The 17,885-nt window shown below is 33.6% G+C and overlaps 1 protein-coding gene across 11 annotated transcripts in view; it reads left to right on the forward strand.

Moving 5' to 3' along the window:
- The window catches only part of CAP (Cbl-associated protein), a 95,384-nt gene that overhangs the window by 16,235 nt on the left and 61,264 nt on the right, over nt 1-17,885 (forward strand). For 9 of the 11 annotated variants that reach the window (XM_034331171.2, XM_034331160.2, XM_034331166.2 and 6 more), the window contains exons 2-4: nt 15,992-16,143; nt 16,458-16,534; nt 16,652-16,723. In XM_034331171.2, the coding sequence (XP_034187062.2) occupies nt 15,992-16,143; nt 16,458-16,534; nt 16,652-16,723 (301 nt within the window). Of the gene's footprint in view, nt 1-10,084; nt 10,225-14,955; nt 15,156-15,991; nt 16,144-16,457; nt 16,535-16,651; nt 16,724-17,885 lie in introns of those variants that run through there. The other 2 variants (XM_034331167.2, XM_034331165.2) reach the window with 2 other exon arrangements.

The raw sequence follows: 17,885 nt of genomic DNA on the forward strand, positions 1-17,885 counted from the left end.
TTGCTCGTTTTACATGGACACTCGATTGAATTTGTTTCTGATTGAATTCGCGATTCGAATGTTGAGGTGAAAATATCGATTCGACGCGATTGTTCGTTTCAATGGGTCAACAGCGGATTATTTTCACCAGGACTTCGCGTTCCATGCATATGTGCATAATTTATATCGTCATTCATTATGTCATTGTTGCGAGCTCGCGTCTGGTGTCGCGGGAACGATGTGTGAATATTATGGGGAAATCGCAACCTGTTCCGTGGATGTACAAGGTGTACGAAAATAATGAAATACTAAAATGTTTATATAAACATTTGACCTATCTGATCTTGATTCATCTAAAAATTTATAAATATTTGAGTCGAAGGTGGTCCCTTCTTTCTATAAATACAGTTGATAACAGAGGGAACTTTATTGGAAATAAGGTTAAATCACGTTTATATGAACTTTTTAAAAATTTTTGTATGTATGTTGAATCCATATTTTATGATATACTCCTTGTATATCGTCGGATAGATTACTTTTATCGGAATTGTAAACGCATACTACTTTTCACGATATGATTTCCGCATGTCAGACACTCGATATCAAGATTCAACTGCTATTTATTTCCGTAAATGTCAATTTATTACGTTGTTGATTGCATTCCTCTTTAAAAATAAAATGTAAAATCACAAACTATAATTTTTTATGAAAAATACACGTTGTAGGAGCGTCGTAAATGACGTTTTATGCGTTTGAAGTTAGCTTTGGTCATAAAAGAGTAACTGCAGTCGTTATCAAAAAAATGATCGTATTCAAGGTAATTATGATTTGTAAAATAAACAATTAATTGCAGTACATACTTAGTGTTATCTTGATAACGATTAAACGTAATCGTTACGGTGTATCGAAACAGTAAATCACTTTTAATTATCTTTCTTGTTAGTCGAGTTAGCTTCTTTAATGAAAAGAAAAACTAATTTATTAATTAACTATATGAAAAGTAGGTAAAAAATATTATTCGCGTTATTACAAGCTTAACTTATAAAAAAGCTTTATGGAAATTTTAAATTGCAAAGGAGCTAAAGAAATTTCTAATTAGCATAAGTTCATGAGATACCAAATAGAAAGTTTCAATTGAAAAATCCAAGAACTGAAGAAAATTGTAAAGAACATTAATATTACATTAATTTCCTAAGGTATGAAGTGGTACCAGATTAGGGCCAAAAATGCAATTAAATATAAAAAATTCAATAATTTTCTTATTACATTGATCAACATTATATCATAAAATATAATTTTAAAAAAGCTGTTTTTCTATATATTCTAAGTGCTCGATATCCTATAAGTGAATTTGTCCTCGTTAACAGTATTTTGCAGTCTCGAACAGGGTTGAACGACTACTTGTGAATTCTGACTGAATTGCTCTTGGAAATTCTAAAGCTCGTAAGCGGAAATGGATTGAATCGATTTCGATGTTGCCTTTATGCGAAGGCTAACGAGTGAAGGCGTTAAGAGTCGCAGGAAACAATGAAAAGTAAAATGCATTCTTGTAAGTGGTCACCGGTTAATCGCATTCGCTTCATCGTCGAGAAAGAGAACCAAGACTATTCTTGGCTCCCTAATAAACTTAACCGTGATTAATCATTAGACTATTCATTCAGCTGGCTTTATAGAAGATGAACGAAGGCACAGTGGTGCAATGTATATAATCTTTGGTCACACAATTGTGAATAGAGCGACAAGTACTTACTTGTGACTGATACATTTAACAGAGCACCCTTATTTAGTGAGTTGAACGAACGGTACGTCGATCGTTTAACATCGTTAGTAACAACATGGTTTTTAATACACGTTATTCTGAATTTGTGAATAGTAATAAGCTTGCATAATAAATTGACAGTTCCCAACGAATGGAAAACCACAATGAAAACCGAAAAGACGATTTATGTTGATCTGCTAATTCACGTTATTACTACGTTGAATTCGTATAATTCTGGAAACGGTCCAGTGATACATGTCCGGCAGGAACAAAGAGAACACATTATCCTCTGTAAATTCAACAACAGAGCTTTCCCAGCTATCATCCAAAACACAGATCGTTCTTGTGTGAAGTTTAAAACAATAGAAGGACGACAGTAATGTACGGACAATATCGCGAATAGCAAGCTTTTAAGGCATCATTTCTTTGAATTAACTAATGACTTTCCTGATAGACGCATACAATTTACGTACATTCGTGTTGCAGGTTTAACACAAACGCAGTGAATTATTCCATTGAAATTATTTCCGTTAAAACGTTTAAAAGCTTTGTGGCCAAAAATAATCATTTCATTCACTGAAAAATTGTAATAATTGTGTACAGGATAAATTAATCTCCAATTTTTATCTCGAGTAATTAGAATAACATTTTCATTAAGTCATATTTATTATAATTCTAATATGATTATTAATGTAATTGTATTTGTTTGTTTCAGGTGAGTAATGTTACATATTCATGTTTAATGAGGAGACTGTCATTCCAGCTGATTTAAAACTGTCTTCAAGGTATGATTTCTACAAAAATCTCAATTTCAGATATTGTTTGAAATAAGAAATTTTTTAACTTTTTGAAGGTTTCGAACATTTACAAAGATATAATTTGTGCACTCATTGCTTTTGTATAAAGAATTAATATGTACTTAGAAAAGTCCTTTGTAGTGTCCAATGTAACTAAATTACACCGAAAATGGTGTAAATTTAAATTCAAATCTTTACTTTCACGAACTAATACTGTTTCAAAACTTCAGAGATTCTCGAGACTATCAAGCCAAGTTTCTCAAAGTTTTCAACAGTTCCAAGAATTTTGCTACTTCGGACAAGCATAAAGTGATTTGAAATTCTGCTGCGATCGATTAATTAGAAATTTTCAGAAGAGAATCCTGAAGTTACAACTAGGTACTGCTAGTTATAACTACCTTTGTGATTAATTATTATTAGGTTCTTGCATATCAACGGGTAGATTTAAAAATCTAAATTTTCTAGATCAAGGGGTAGATTTATTTTAAAAAATTTTAAATAACACGATCATTTTTTTTAATAAATATATACAATCGTTATTTATATGTTAGCTATATATTTTTGTATTAATCCTAGATAAACTAGGAGAGGAAGGGGAGGTTTGTTAAGTCTACCCCTTAAAAAATATTGAAAATTACTTTACTTATGCTCCTTACTGTATGCATACTCTACAATTTATCAATTTGAAATAGTGATTCTGGGTAGTACAAGAACTATCATATTTAAATAGATAAATATAGGTGTGTTTTTGAATCCCTGCATACACATGTGATGGAATTGCAGAATGCCCCAAGAAGCAAGTTCGGAGTTAGTGATAGGATTTCCCGTTAATTGTAGATACATGCTATTTCACTGCATCTGCTGAATGCATGCATTGTTTGCCGAACACAGATGTCAATATATCTTGCAAGGTGTTGAGCCTTCAGACAAACAGTGACGTAACAAATAATTCCAATTCAGTTCTGTTGAATTACGTTTAGGATCAAGCCTAATGGATAGACTAGAATTCATTTAGAGTAGATACGAATTTTATCGAACGCTTTTAATATCAATTTTTTCTCATTTTGTTTTCGCAGTTAAGAGGAATTATTGAATTGCATACTTTTTAATATGTATTAGTTCACAGTATTCATATTGTGGTACCAAGCAGGTATTGGAATGTATTATCACTTTCTGGTATTGGTATTTTAATTAATTTCATTTAATTACATTTTAATTCGATTTAATTCCATTCCACACACTGGAACCTATATTCTGATTAAAGCGGTGTCGTAATTACTCGATTCATTGTTTATTTAGCCAAGAATTATTAAATATTTGTATAGTCATTTTTAGCAAAGCGTAAGCTTTAAATTAATGTAAATATGTTAAAAAAAAGAAAAGGGTATCAACTTTTTGCATTTTCATACCTTCAGTAAAATTTAAAAATGCAGTGTAATAATAGAATATTTAAAGCAAATATAAAGTTTAATTTTTTGTATTATATAACAAAAGGTTACAAAAACCTGGCAATGTTTTCTTAGTTTATGGAATATACCTTAGCAACGTCTTTCTTCGACCAGTGAATGTCAAACGTGTCCATGAATATGCTCGAAATATGAACGCGTTGTCAACGGCAGAATAGAAAATGAGGGAAGCTTATGACAGGCTTCAAGCTCGAAACGCTTCATTTTGAGAAAGGCTTTACGTAAGAGCTTTCTTACTGACGCTCAATTCAATTTTACAGTTGAATCGTTAGCTATTCAACAAAATGTCTCGCGCATCCTTGTGTTTAATTTTCGTAATGCGTAAACATATCACGTAAGAGAGAGTATTGAATGTAAGTACATCGCTACTTACAGTTTAAGAATAACCTAAAGAAAAGTTGGACTTGGCTTATCCATATCCGTTAACACTGATCTAACTCACGCAAACCGCACCCATCTATCTTTCGCCACACCTACGTCGAATATACCATCTAGTTACTGTTATTCCCTAATCATGTATGTACATCACGAAGTGGTTGGAAATTTTCACGATTTTGGGTCATCAATGACCTCATTTCTTCTCAAGGACATTCGTTAATTAAAATTGTCATGATTTCTTTGAACTTTGACTAGAGGAGCCTAGGTTAATTGTGATCCAAACTTATAAAACGTATTCAAAAATGAAAGGGTTTCATAAATGAATGAATATTTTTTTAAGGAATGGTGTAAAATTTAGAAATTTATAAAATAATATGAAATATAAATTAAGTTAAAATTGGAGCTCGCTCCATGGTCCATTGTCCAAGGGTTAAAAGAGTATGTCTGCTTAGAAGAGCCAAAGGAAAGTGCATTTTTAAAAATTCTTTTGAAAAATACTTATGAATTATTTTTAGTGAATGGAGTTTCATTTTAAAAAAGTCACCTTTAGAAACTTTTTAGTATATAAACAATAAAAGAAAATGTAAAAGATATTAGTCGACCCTTCAGTTTAATAATTCTTGCGATTTCTACACGAATTTCTTTCACATATTTCACAAATAATTTCATGAAATTTTTAAACGTTTCCATTCATACCTTATCCTTTGCAAGATTTTCAAGTACATACGACTTTCAGGCAAGCTTTTCGTCTCGGATAAAAGCAGAGCTTACGCTCGGCTTTTTTCCTCTTGTCAGAGGGAAGTAAATTCTTTTCCTTACTTTCGAATTTTTATTTCTTTTCGAGCAGACGTAATCCTCGTCGGAGCCTAGAATTAGTGGCAAAATGCCAAAAGACGATGTTTGTAAGTGGATGCTTAAAGTAACTTCGGAATTTAAGCTGTCTACCTATCGAAAAGGAAACCCGTTTCCAAACGAACGAAAACGTTTTTGTATCGTAATATTTTTCCATTTTAGAGAGGATCCAGTTTTTAGTACCTTTTCACGAAGTTCCGAAGGTTTTACTTCGGTACAAAGTTGCATCGTTTTCGTCTTAACTTTTTTTCAATACCATTTTTGGAAAGAACAAGATCATTGACGCTGAGAACATTAAATACCTTCTTTGGGGAGAAAATAAAGATTTTCTTTTTTAAACATCCAATAATAAATTTTTGCTAACAATTCAAAAGCTTATCATTGAATGTTTTTCCTTAAAATGTACCTTTTAAAAGAATTTACCATCACATTAATAAATTTGTTAATCAAGCAGCTGGTTTTAATCGAGATTAATTTATGGTTTCGAAAGCGTCGTACTTCTTATTTAGATAGTTTCTACTTTTCAGTTATTTGCCTGTTCTGATCGAATGACCCTCGTATTTAGCTTCTGTTTCTCCCGAATTTGGCACAACTGCATGGACGTTGTAGCCGGTGCCAAAATTGGAGTAAACTATTACGGTGTCTGGCTAGGGTTTGGTTATAGTTGCACGAAATGTATGTTCTTCGCAGGTGTTACACGTAACGTGTACGACATAGATACTACAACGTGTCCTTCATTCATAATTCTGGTCAGTGAATCACTCCTGACATTCGCATTCTATCAATAACAAGACATTGTTTACCCCGAATACTAATTTCTTATCATTCATCTTAACACAATGCACATATGGTGTAGAAATGAAATATTCGACCTATGTTTACAGAAATGAACGATTTAAAGCATCGGTTTATCTTTAAAGTAAATATTATTTATTTAAGTTTTATAGAATTTGGACTTCCCTTAGTTAAAACCAGGGGTGTCTCATTTTCCTTATTTATCCTAGTTTTTCATCTGTATGGGTAAGAGATTCTATGTTAGGTATTTCTTAGACTCTCCCTAGGTTCCCCATGACGTTTCCTAGACCTTCCCTAGGACGTTCCCTAGGTTTCCGTAGGACGTTTCCTGGGACCTTTCTTAGGACGTTCCCTAGGTTCCCCTAGGACGTTTTCTAAAATCTTCCCTAGGACGTTCCCTACGACCTTCCCTAGATTATTCCAAGGCAATAGGTAAATGCTGTCCCCCTTAAGAGTTCACGAGCACAGTAGTTGATGATAATCTATGGATCTCCAGTATTGCCAATCGAATACAATACTTCCAAGCTGCTACCCATCAATTCTCGCGAGTGTATTCGTGCATTGGAGAACCTAGGGATCCCTAGATTCTCTTAAGACTAAATGAAATAGTGGTTCCTTCTTATACACTTACTCTCAATCAAGAGAAGCCTACATAGTTTTGAACTTTGTTTTATTGGACACCTTAAGAGCAGAATGCCAACGAAGAGAAGACACTCGAATAAAACGCGTATATCTCCAAGAAGGTAGACAAACAGACGAAATACGTCAGAACGTTGGTGAAGAAGGAAGGGATAGACGCATACAGATCGACGATTCTAATATTGTCCTAGGCACTGGCCAGTGGCTCGCGACAAGCCGGTCCAACAGTGAACCAACCGTCTCGACACCATCGACATCGAAAAAATCAGTGTCCTGTGTCTCGTGGAAAGGAATTTGAAAAATTGTGCCTCAGTGAACGAACGGATAAAAGTGTTCTCTGATGGTGTTCTATACGGTGACTGGAAGATACGAGCTTTAAAGGTTTCCTTTTAAAGTACTCGGAGAAGAAAAATTGGTAAGCTTGATGGATAGAAATAGGAAGGATTCGTGAATGGTGTATTTGATTTCGTAATGGTGGCGAGAGTAACGTAGGTTGAACGTGTGCGTACGGGAAACGTGAATGAAGAGTCAAGCAATTGCGATCAAAGTTCAACGACGGTTAAATTGATGTGCAGGGTTGTACAGGGTCGTTCAAAAAATGTCGATCTTTTAATTCTGCTTTTTTCCCCTAGTTTTCTATATTGTCAATTGTATTAAATAAAAAGACGACAGCTTTGTGAATCATTTCCTAGTTAATTGAACAGTGCTATTTATTATATAAAATATTTGTAAGAAAAAAAAATTATTCTATAATATGAATGACTTTGATATTAACATTGTCAGTACAGTTCTACAATAAATTAAATTTTAAACAAACAGTTGTTACACTATAAATTAGAATTAAGCCAAAAACGTTTGTTATTAAAAAGTTTGCCAACTTTCCGTCTCCTGGGCACAGTTCATTCAGTAACGAAACATTTTCTGCTCTTCAAGTGAAAACAGCGTTAGGTAATATTTACGTTAAAAGTACAGGGAGAATTGTTATTAGAGAGGAAAAATTTGCAGAATTTTATTTGAGATTACATATTTCGTATATTCTACGTGATTACTATCGTTATCGATCACCGAATATCCAGCCACTGAATATGCAGCTATACGCGAACTGTTTAAGCACGTTTCATGTTTATCTGGCAATCATTGCTGCGGCTTCGAGCATGTGTTTGACGTTTAAACGATTGCTCTCATCGTTCAAGACTTGATCAAATATAAACGAGACTTTTCGTACAGCAACACGACATAGAGGGTGTCTTAAAATAGATGCGCACTTGATACATATTGATGATTTTGAAGAATAAACAATGAACAATTAGCTAAGCATATACCACACTTTTTGTTAATCAACTGAACAATTTCGAAAATCCCTTGTCATATATTCATTTTGAAGCAATAAAAATTGTTTTCCCTTCATTTTATAATTATTGCATATACAGAACGTTGAATGAAAAATAATACAGTTTCTTGGTCTGAGGCCTCCGAATTAAATTGCAAGGCTAAGGGTTAATTAAAGATATGTCCTTACTGAACACCATGGGCCACCCATGGATAACTCGTTAAACCTTTTCGGAGCGAACAGCTGGTCGCGTGACCGTAGGTGGCTGCTCTTACGTAAAACAACACGTGTAGATACGCTAGAGCATATGTAACAAGTAGTATTGAATAGTGTATCATTCACATTAGCATCTGTTGAGCTAAGGAAGGGTCGAAAGGAAATAACCTCTTACTGTTTGTAGTTGACATTACTATGTGTACGTCAATATTTATCGAAAATTTGTGAATTATGTTTCTATATCTTGATTTTCTTCACTAATAACAAAAGATAACAAATTGAAAGCTTAAATTTGAAAATAAATTGTTCCCCACCTTTATTACAATTTTACATGTTTAACACAGTCCACACTTTTCATTATCACAGTCAACGTGTTAATTGTTAATTATGAAATAACGAGACTGTATCACCTTATCCCAGACACCCTGTATATGACGTTGATAGGGAGTGTATTAGGATGGAGTATGATCATGGTTTATAATTATTGATCATCAATGTGATCGTGGAATATACTCGATCTGCATATCAATAGATTTCGTACTAAATGTCGATCTAAATTCGTAACCGACTGAATGGTAGACGGAGCAAGAAGGAACGATTTTAAAGGTATGCCACGCGTATCAGCTTCCGCCAGAATCCGCGCGAAACTTGAGACGCTGCGAGTAACCGGCTATTTTAAAGCGGGCAGAGATTCCCGCGCGCTCATCAGTCGAAGGTCACTATAACGTTAAAAGAGAAAAAAGAACGAAAACAATTAGGTCAAAGTGTATAATAATAAAAAATAATCACCCTTTTTATTTTAAAGAATATAAATACAAAGTTTAGCGCAGATAAGGCGTGTAATCATTACTTAATTATTTGGAAACTTTTATTTTTAACGTAAAAAAGAAATATTATTTATAAGTCAATTAAATATCGATTAGAAATAAAAATGTTTTTGCAACGTTTAAGAAAAAAATAGGAAATCGTACATGAGAGAATGTTTTAAGATTCTGTTAGTAAAAATAAGAGATAGTATGATACGAATAAAAGCTTAATGAAATAACGTCAGATGAAGTTACGATAGCTGAACTTTACTGCGCTTTCGGAAAGACGGAAATCAGTTTCGAGAAGCGTCATGTAAATTTGTTGGCCACAGTCGCAGACGATATATTTTTAAACGAATTACCTCATCGACTCTTTCATTTTCTATCTCCCGCCCCTGAATATGAGTTCTGTACAAGATCTATGCATGTGCGATCATTGATTTTTAGGAAACTGAATATAATATTTTTCAGAATTTACTAGAATTTTTTAAAATTAAACAATTTTTCGTTCTTTGAGATCTTAATTAAGGGATGAACTTAATTTGTTGAAAATTAAAGTTAACTTATATTAGTTAAAAATAAATGATCTTCGTAAATGAAATATTTAATATTAACTCTTAGTTATGGTAATTTTCGGGGTGTCTTATAATTTTGTCTACTAGTGTATATTCTTAGGAGTCTCGTAGATCAGGCGTCAGAGTGGAATTTTCATAAACACCCTGTACTATCACTCTTTCGTTTTGGTGCAGTATGCACCCATGGCGCATTAAAAGAAGAAGTGAAAGCGTAACGGTGTAAGCTTTTAGGCGTGAATGCTGATTATCGGTGGAAAGTAACATCTGTTTCTTGTCAAATCCTGTTTTTTTCACCGATAACGTACAGAGGGGCGTCTCTCTCCGATGGGCATATTCTACTAACGAAGGCATAAGTTGCCTGTTGAACGGTGAACCGCGAGGTTAGTGTCGACATACCACGTTCTCGTCGCATCCAAATTGAATTAATTTACGGTGACATCGATGATTTGTACAATTGATAGGACACGAGGGCCTCTGTAATTAACGGCAAGTAGGAGCACCGCGTCACTGATCCCATTTAACTCCGAGAAGCTTGCTCTATTAGTTGCTGCAGAGGCTGGACCTCGGTTGTTACGGCTTAACTAACTTTCGATCGTCCGAGTTCAGGATTTAATCATACTGCCATGGAAATCGTAAGAGCATTCTGTTGTGTTTCGAATATTTTTTTCTTTGTTTTTGTAGACTCTTGTTATATTGCCGCGGTGAGGGTAAAAATTTTTCAAGCTTCCAAATTCTAATTAACTAATCATTTACAATTTTTACATTTATCATTACACTGGAAGTCGTACGCTCTCGTTATATTGCCGCCCGATTTTTTCCGAGCCCGTCTGAGCCCGTAATATCGGGTACTCGCACATCCCTAATGCAGATCATTAATGAAAGATTTATGTACTTACAATTAGTCACCTTTATTCAAATTTAATAGAAAAATTCAATGCAATCGTTTCATTGGTTTATTAAAATCAGAAGATAATTGAATTTCATCTAATGTTAAACAATCACTACCATTTCTTCCTTTGTTACTACTATTTCTATGATGATATAATTTCTCATTACCTTTACCCAAAGTATTTTCTTTCATCTTCATTTAAATTCCTCTTAATACTTCCTTGCTGACAAATTTCAAAGTGAATAATTAATTATGACATTTTCCAAGTGCTTTGTTCCTTTTTCGCTACCATGATCGTTAGGTAGAATGATTCTCCATTCAAACGACACAGTTTTCCTGGAAACGAGTAGTCGTCACGTTTTTAAAAGATTTCATCCGAAAATATTCGTTTACGTGTTGTTTCGAGGAGAGTATCAGCGATGTTTAACACCAGCTATTCAGATCTGTTTCCCGTTTTTCCGTGTAATACGTTTAATTGCTTTCCTCCATTCTACCTTTTAATTAATGCCTCCGCCTTTCAAGCGCTGACTCGACCCAGCTGGAAGGAACTGTCTGAATGCATAATGCATTTCACGAAAGTTGCATCCCTTCCTTTTCTTGTTACTCGCCAGATGCACGTCCCTTTTTCTCTTTCTAAATTTAAATTTAAATTTCAGTTATATCATAGTTAATTGCCACAAACTAGAATAATTGTGGCAGTCTCTTCATTTTTACACCCTCTTTTTCTTTAACTTGGATAAAATTAACACGTCAGAATTTTTTGAACAAAATACTAGGAATTTTAAGTCACAATAAAAGTCTAGGCTTTAATAACGTTACAATTCTTTTGTACTTTTTTATTTTTCTTTCTTATCGATACTGTCGCCTCTGTATTCATAATTTGTAGGTAATAATTTTTATTTAATGCTACTTTACATTCATTCGATGTAACACTGGAAACGTTATTCGTGTCTAGGAAACGAAATTAGTATGCAAAGGGTTGAAAATTCTCTGTAACAATTCAGTTCATTCACGGTTCAACGATTTCTAACGCTCATTTCCATTTTTTCCTTCCTATCATTTTACAGGAAGCAACTTTATTTTCCGAGAACTTTGACCCATAACTCTGTCACGCTTGTGGAATCCTGATGACCAGCTTTCCAATCAAAATCGATACTCTGAGAACGTTTCGAGCGGAAAAAAACGAGGATTTTTCAATACACTTACATAGAATTTCAATGATAACATTTATTTTAAGTATAAAATAAGAAATGGGATTTTAAGTACTGAGTTGTATCAAATATTTACAAAATTTTCTAATAGGATCGTTTAATTGTCGAAACAAAAAATGGTTTCATTATTAGCAGCACTTGAATAAATAAATGATTACATTGGCCAACAATTTGAGTTTTAGATCCTAGAAATTTTTTGTATTCCAATACACACCATTATTGTATATTTAAAAAATTCAATATTATTTTTTTTTAACAGACGACGTAAATTCATATCACATTTTAACCTTTGAACAACTAATGAGATGAAAGCAACAAATAATATGAAATACAAAATTAAATTAAAATTGTGACTCTGTATGGTACGCCATCCGAGGATTAAAAGATACTTACCTTTCTATCCTAGACTTTTCTACCTCATCGAGCGCTCTTCGTTTCTGCTGTTTCATTCGATGCTCATCAAGTTCGCTTCTGTACAGATTAAACTCAATCCGATTATGTTTATGATAGACCATCTGTTTTAAATCAATTTCTGTGTGATTCTTCATGCTTGTAATCCTTCTCGTTTCACGGCTTAAATATTAATCTCTCAGGTAAAATCTCGTCTAGTCAGCCTCATGGAATATTCCGATCGATAGGAAGTTTGTGAAGGAATATCGTTCGATAGCAGACCACTCGATTCCTTTGACTCTTCAGCAGTCTGTCGAATGATATTATAAATATTCATCGAGCAATTAAACGTTCCCAGACACTTCTGTGATTGCAGGATATTTAATTAAAGGAAGTATTTAATCGTTAGACGATTCGAGCCACGTTGCTAATCTTTTGGAACTAATTGAAATTTTAACAAAAAGGGTTAACGAAGACGAATGACAGAAATTGGCTAAAATGAATAAATTATTAAAAAATATTTTAGAGAATTGCATACAGTGAAAATTTAGTTAGGTGCAAGAATTCATTGCGCGAAAAGTAATTGACACGTTAATTATCATAATAGCTTTGGGTGAATTTTTCTTTCTTTTTTCTTTTTTTTTAGTCTCTTATAGTGTTGGTTTGTTAACATCTATCTGTCTGTAGAAAAGTCACGTCTAAGCTTTGGAAAAGGTTTTCACGAAGAAAGTGGAACACGGTGTTCGAAGAAAATGCTTGAAGGATGTAGTGCGAAACCTTGGGTAGTAGAATCGTGAGAGAAACGATGAAAAATTCGCGATGATGATATGGGAGGCGTCAATATCGTGATGTTACAAACTGTGAAACAGGAATGAAATAAGTGAACATGGGAATAGGTTGTTACATCGCCGCCAGCGAATTCGCACATTCTGCAAAATTATTTTCACTGAAACTTTGCGTGATGTTCAGTTTTTTATTTTTCATCTTTTGCTTATTTGCATTTTAATCATGAGTCAGTGGTTATATTACACGAAATTTTTACAATTCATGAAATTTTAGTGGTACCATTTTTACCTTCTTGTATGAGCTACGTACAGTTGGGGGCGAAAGTAATTGAACAGTTATTGGAAATGGTTATCAATAAAATTTAATTAAAGCAGTACTATTGGTTACGTGTCTAAATTTGATTTAATATGTATCCTTGTGGCGCAATAATTGAAATTAATATTTACAATATGTATAAATTTAGTTATCGATACGTTTAGTTTGCATTTCCTGTGCTGAAAGTAAATTACAATAAAGGGCAATATGAATTTTCGTCGCCTGCAACTTACGTAATAATTTTAATTAATGATAACGACGTCTCCCAGCGCCAACAAATTAATTTGTTCGAATGCACGAAACACAGATACATAATGTATGCGGACCAAAGTTGGTTTGCCAACAATTTGTGTGACCCAGGAGGATCAGGGAGAAAGTTCTATTCTCAAAATTAACGAATTCCTTAATTACATTTACTTATCAGCGTATTTCATCGTACACGTTTATTCGTAGAACTTGTTTCATAACAAAAGTCATCATTATACCTTCGTTAAATGAATTTAAATTAAATTTAGCATGCAGGAATTCATTTGATATGTTGTACTTCCGGCGAATGTTCCAGGAATTTTTCTTGGCATTTAATTAAATTAAACTGAATGATAAAAAGTTTCCTGTAATTAATTGTAGAAATATTAAATAAACAATGCAAATTTATTATAAAAAAACAATAGTACTGAATCGGTAAATGCTAGAGATTTTCCTTTGTAGTTTAGGAATTCTCCGCTTTTCGAGTACAGCGCACATAGCTAGAGTTACAGATTTATTTAAGTCGGTAAGTTAGCTCTTTCCCTATTATAAAAAATAGTTTCTCTTTTTTTTTCAATTTGAAAAAATCATCTTCATTTTTTAAAATGGAATCGTGTACTTTGTTATACATCAGTTGAAGTATTTTTTTATTCTGTCCATAAGTAATACGAGGTACTTATCGTATATTTTTTCGAATTAAAAAAGCGTAAACATCGATACATTCGTTCTCTTTTTCAAGAATTTTCTCAGTCTCTGATGACACACGACTATAACTTTTGATTAGAGATCTCCATTATCATCGTTAATATTTTTCACACGAGCTCGCTATATTAATTGTGTTTGGTAATTAGTTTCCTGGGCAGAGCGTCTGAAAACTTGTGAAAGGCGTTGTAGGTGACTTTTGATTGAGAAACTTCTTGTAACTTCAAGGAACTTGATATTTCTCTAATTAACGATCATGTTTCGCGTGCTGCTGCACGATCGTTTATTTCTTAGCTGTCACGCCGACTTTTATTACTTCAACTTATTGGATGAGCCATAAACTTATTAAGAAAGATGAAAAATTTTGCTGTTAGATAATGATAGATAATGATACTTCTCGCGTTTCTTGCTTTATTAATTTCCTCAACATTTTCTATGAGTGGAAATAAGAATGAAAGTCTTACATTGGATGCTTCAAGTGGGAAGCTGATGAATATAAGAAAATTAATAAAAATGATGGAGTTACATTTTTTTGTATGTAAATTTATTTTCCAGAAAATTCAGTTTTCGATCTTCTTGGATATTATGAAATATTAATTAGAATAATTGGTATGCAGAGGGTAGAATAATCTTTGAACAATTTTTTTCGTAGCTTTGGAATTGAAAACGTAATTGGGATACTGTTATAGTAGGATTATATTCAGTTGCTGAAACCATTTTATACATTTCACAAAATAAAGAGGGTCAAAGTAGTTACCTTGCAACTTCCTGGATCAATATTTTCCAACTGCGGTGACATCCAGACGAAGGGTATCTTTTTGCAGAAAACAGCTTCCTGTTCAATTACGGCAGCGAAACTTTGTTAGCCTTAGAAAAGTTGAAAAAGAAAGTAGAAAACGAAGTTACGAATTGCTCGGTCCTTTGCCGTTGTTCTCATTGACGTATCGACAAGCTCGGGGACATCCAGGAAGTTTCCAAGATGCTGAAGTTCCGAGTGTCAGGGCAACGAAAGTGCAGTTACACGGTGAGAACCTTAGAGCACCAATGTAGAGTTCAATAAGTTAATTTCGAGGTAATAGGACCATTTTTATAGATGAATTTTCGGAAACGTAGTCGTTCGAACAGGATCGAAGTTCAAACAATTAAGTACTTACTGATGAATTTTTGCATTATCTACAAACCTCGTTGAATTGTTGTTGATAAGGTGTTCGATTACACTTATTTTGGACAGTATTTAAGAATTGTTTGATTAAAAAATATACATATTTAATGAAGATATAATAGTCTCCACCGGGCGTTGCACCCTGAGCGAAGCTTAATACCTGCACCATTTCCTTAAGTGCCATTAACCTAATTGTAAAAACCAAAGTTGGACTATTTCTTGAATCCATATTAGTGTAGCTTCGGTTAAGCACAGGGAAATTGAATTAAAATTATTTTGGGGGAATGACAGGTTAAAAGGAAACTGTAAAATTTTGCTAGAAACAGATTTATTTTAGGATGAAAAAAATAATAAATATTATTATGAGATCTACATTTAGAAAAATAATTTTGTACTAGACAACTGTAAAGGGAATTATAACTCAGTTACATAAAGTACTGGTCCCTTTTCACAATTTTTTAAAAACTGTATTTGCTTTTCCTCCACTTTTTATTAAAAATTGAAATTACAGCCGTCGTTTTAAAACCAGGTTTTGCAAACAAAGAGGGACCATGTAAAGATAATTAACACAATTCATATTAAATACAAAGAGTAATTGAAAAGTCATATCGTATGATGTATTTTTAAATTAAAAGCTGAATATGAATACCTTTCAAATTTTCTCCTAGTTGAAGAACATATTTGAATGGACGTTGCAGGTTAATCCAGGCAGCAAAGCGGCCCAACAGGGGGTGAGAGAGGGTGATTTAATTAGCAGCATAAATGGAAGAAGTACCCGAGATTTAACGAACAGCGAGGCACATGCACTCTTACGAAACGCTGGGGAGCATTTGAAGCTTGGTTTGAATCAGTAAGTTCTTTTAAATAATCTTCTTTTACCTATTGTGTATTTTAATGGGTTCATAAGAGTATGTTATTTAAAATAACTTTTATTATATGAAGATATTTATAATGAATTTTTTAAATTGTGTTATATTAAATGATAGATTTTTTAATCTTTTTATTTTCCAAAGAAAAGATTGTACACTTCATAGTAAAACAAATTGAAAATTCTATTATGATAGTAAATGGAACGTTTCCTAACGAATAATGTAAATTCCAAAATGCAAAGCATAGTAACAATTTCAGATTTATATATAAAAGCTTGCTTGTTTTTGTTTACAGGGAAAACATTGGCTCGCCCAAAAGACGAATTTACAAAAGTAGTTTGCAAGAAAATACTACCACCGAGATTCTCAATAGTAAGTTCCTCGGTTATTATAACTCTTGTAGCTGTAGTATATTTTAATCCCCCGCAGGCATACTGGGTTATATATGTCCGACGCGATTTCTTACAAATTTGATGTTTATTTTTACAGAGACGACAACGAAAACCACAAGCACATCGAATACACGGGTTATAACGACAGAAACGAAGAAAAACGAATTAAGTGAGTAGATATTTTCCATTTTACTATACGATCTTTTTTCCTAATATCGATCCAATCGATCCAATTTCGATAATAAAGTTTTACACAAAGACCTTCATTCATATATTTTTATGAATATATGTTAGAGCTTCCGAATAAGTAGTCACATAAAATTCTGTCAATGTATTGAATTTTAGCTACTTTATCGATTTCTTAGCCCACTATGGAAATTGGTTTTCTTTGTCTCCTCAAAAATTACTTTTTTCGAACTTGTATGTTTATGATACTAGAACAGTGATATGAGAATGATAAAGAACGTGTCGAGTTAATTTACATTGTATTTTGTATTTTGTTCACCCGACGAACGACGTTTAGGAGGATTAGCGCACTCACCTTGTCCAACGAGCTATAGTCATTGTTTCATTGTTTCGCCTTTATGTCTTTCTGGATCATTGTGTTAGATTAATGCGTTGACAAAGTACCTTGGAAATGCAGCTATAATCGTATCCATGTCTCTTTTTTTATTCACGAAATCGTCCCCTTCCTGCAAATTGGCCGCGTCGTCACGCGACGACGAGCAGACGATCAACGTGTACCCACGGTTCACTTATGCCCTGGCGTTTGTGCACGCTCACAAACACTGACACACCTGTTCTTTAATGACACACACACACACACACACACGATGCACCTGTCTCCACGGGGATAGGTCTCGTTGTGTACCCTTCGACGACGCCGCACCCTACTTCGTTTAGAAGACGCCCTGGCTGTGACCCTCTTCCTCCTTTTCGAACCTCCGTCTGACCCACCTTTCTGTCAGTACTCGAAGACGCTTTGTCCGGTGTGTTTGATTCTTCCTTTTTACTTTCTCGATCCGAAGGGTCGATTCTTTGATTAGTCGCGTGAAAATTCCTCGATTTATAGAGGGAAAGTCAAAAGTCGGAGGGTTCTTGTTTACTTGTGGAAATGTTGCCTCGGTTAAATCTAATGTGTGAACACGTGTTGATAGAGGTTCAGTGATTACGTTATCTGGTTGATGATCTATTTGAAGATAAGATGAACGGGGATTTTAAGTGTCTACAGAGTATTCATTGCATAAGATTTATTATTGAATTGTTTATAATAATTCTGTAAAGATTAATTATTATAGTAAGACTACCTTTTAATTTCTAATAGATTATAG

This window comes from Osmia lignaria, chromosome 14 (genome assembly GCF_051020975.1).
Source record: "Osmia lignaria lignaria isolate PbOS001 chromosome 14, iyOsmLign1, whole genome shotgun sequence".
Lineage (NCBI taxonomy): Eukaryota > Metazoa > Arthropoda > Insecta > Hymenoptera > Megachilidae > Osmia > Osmia lignaria.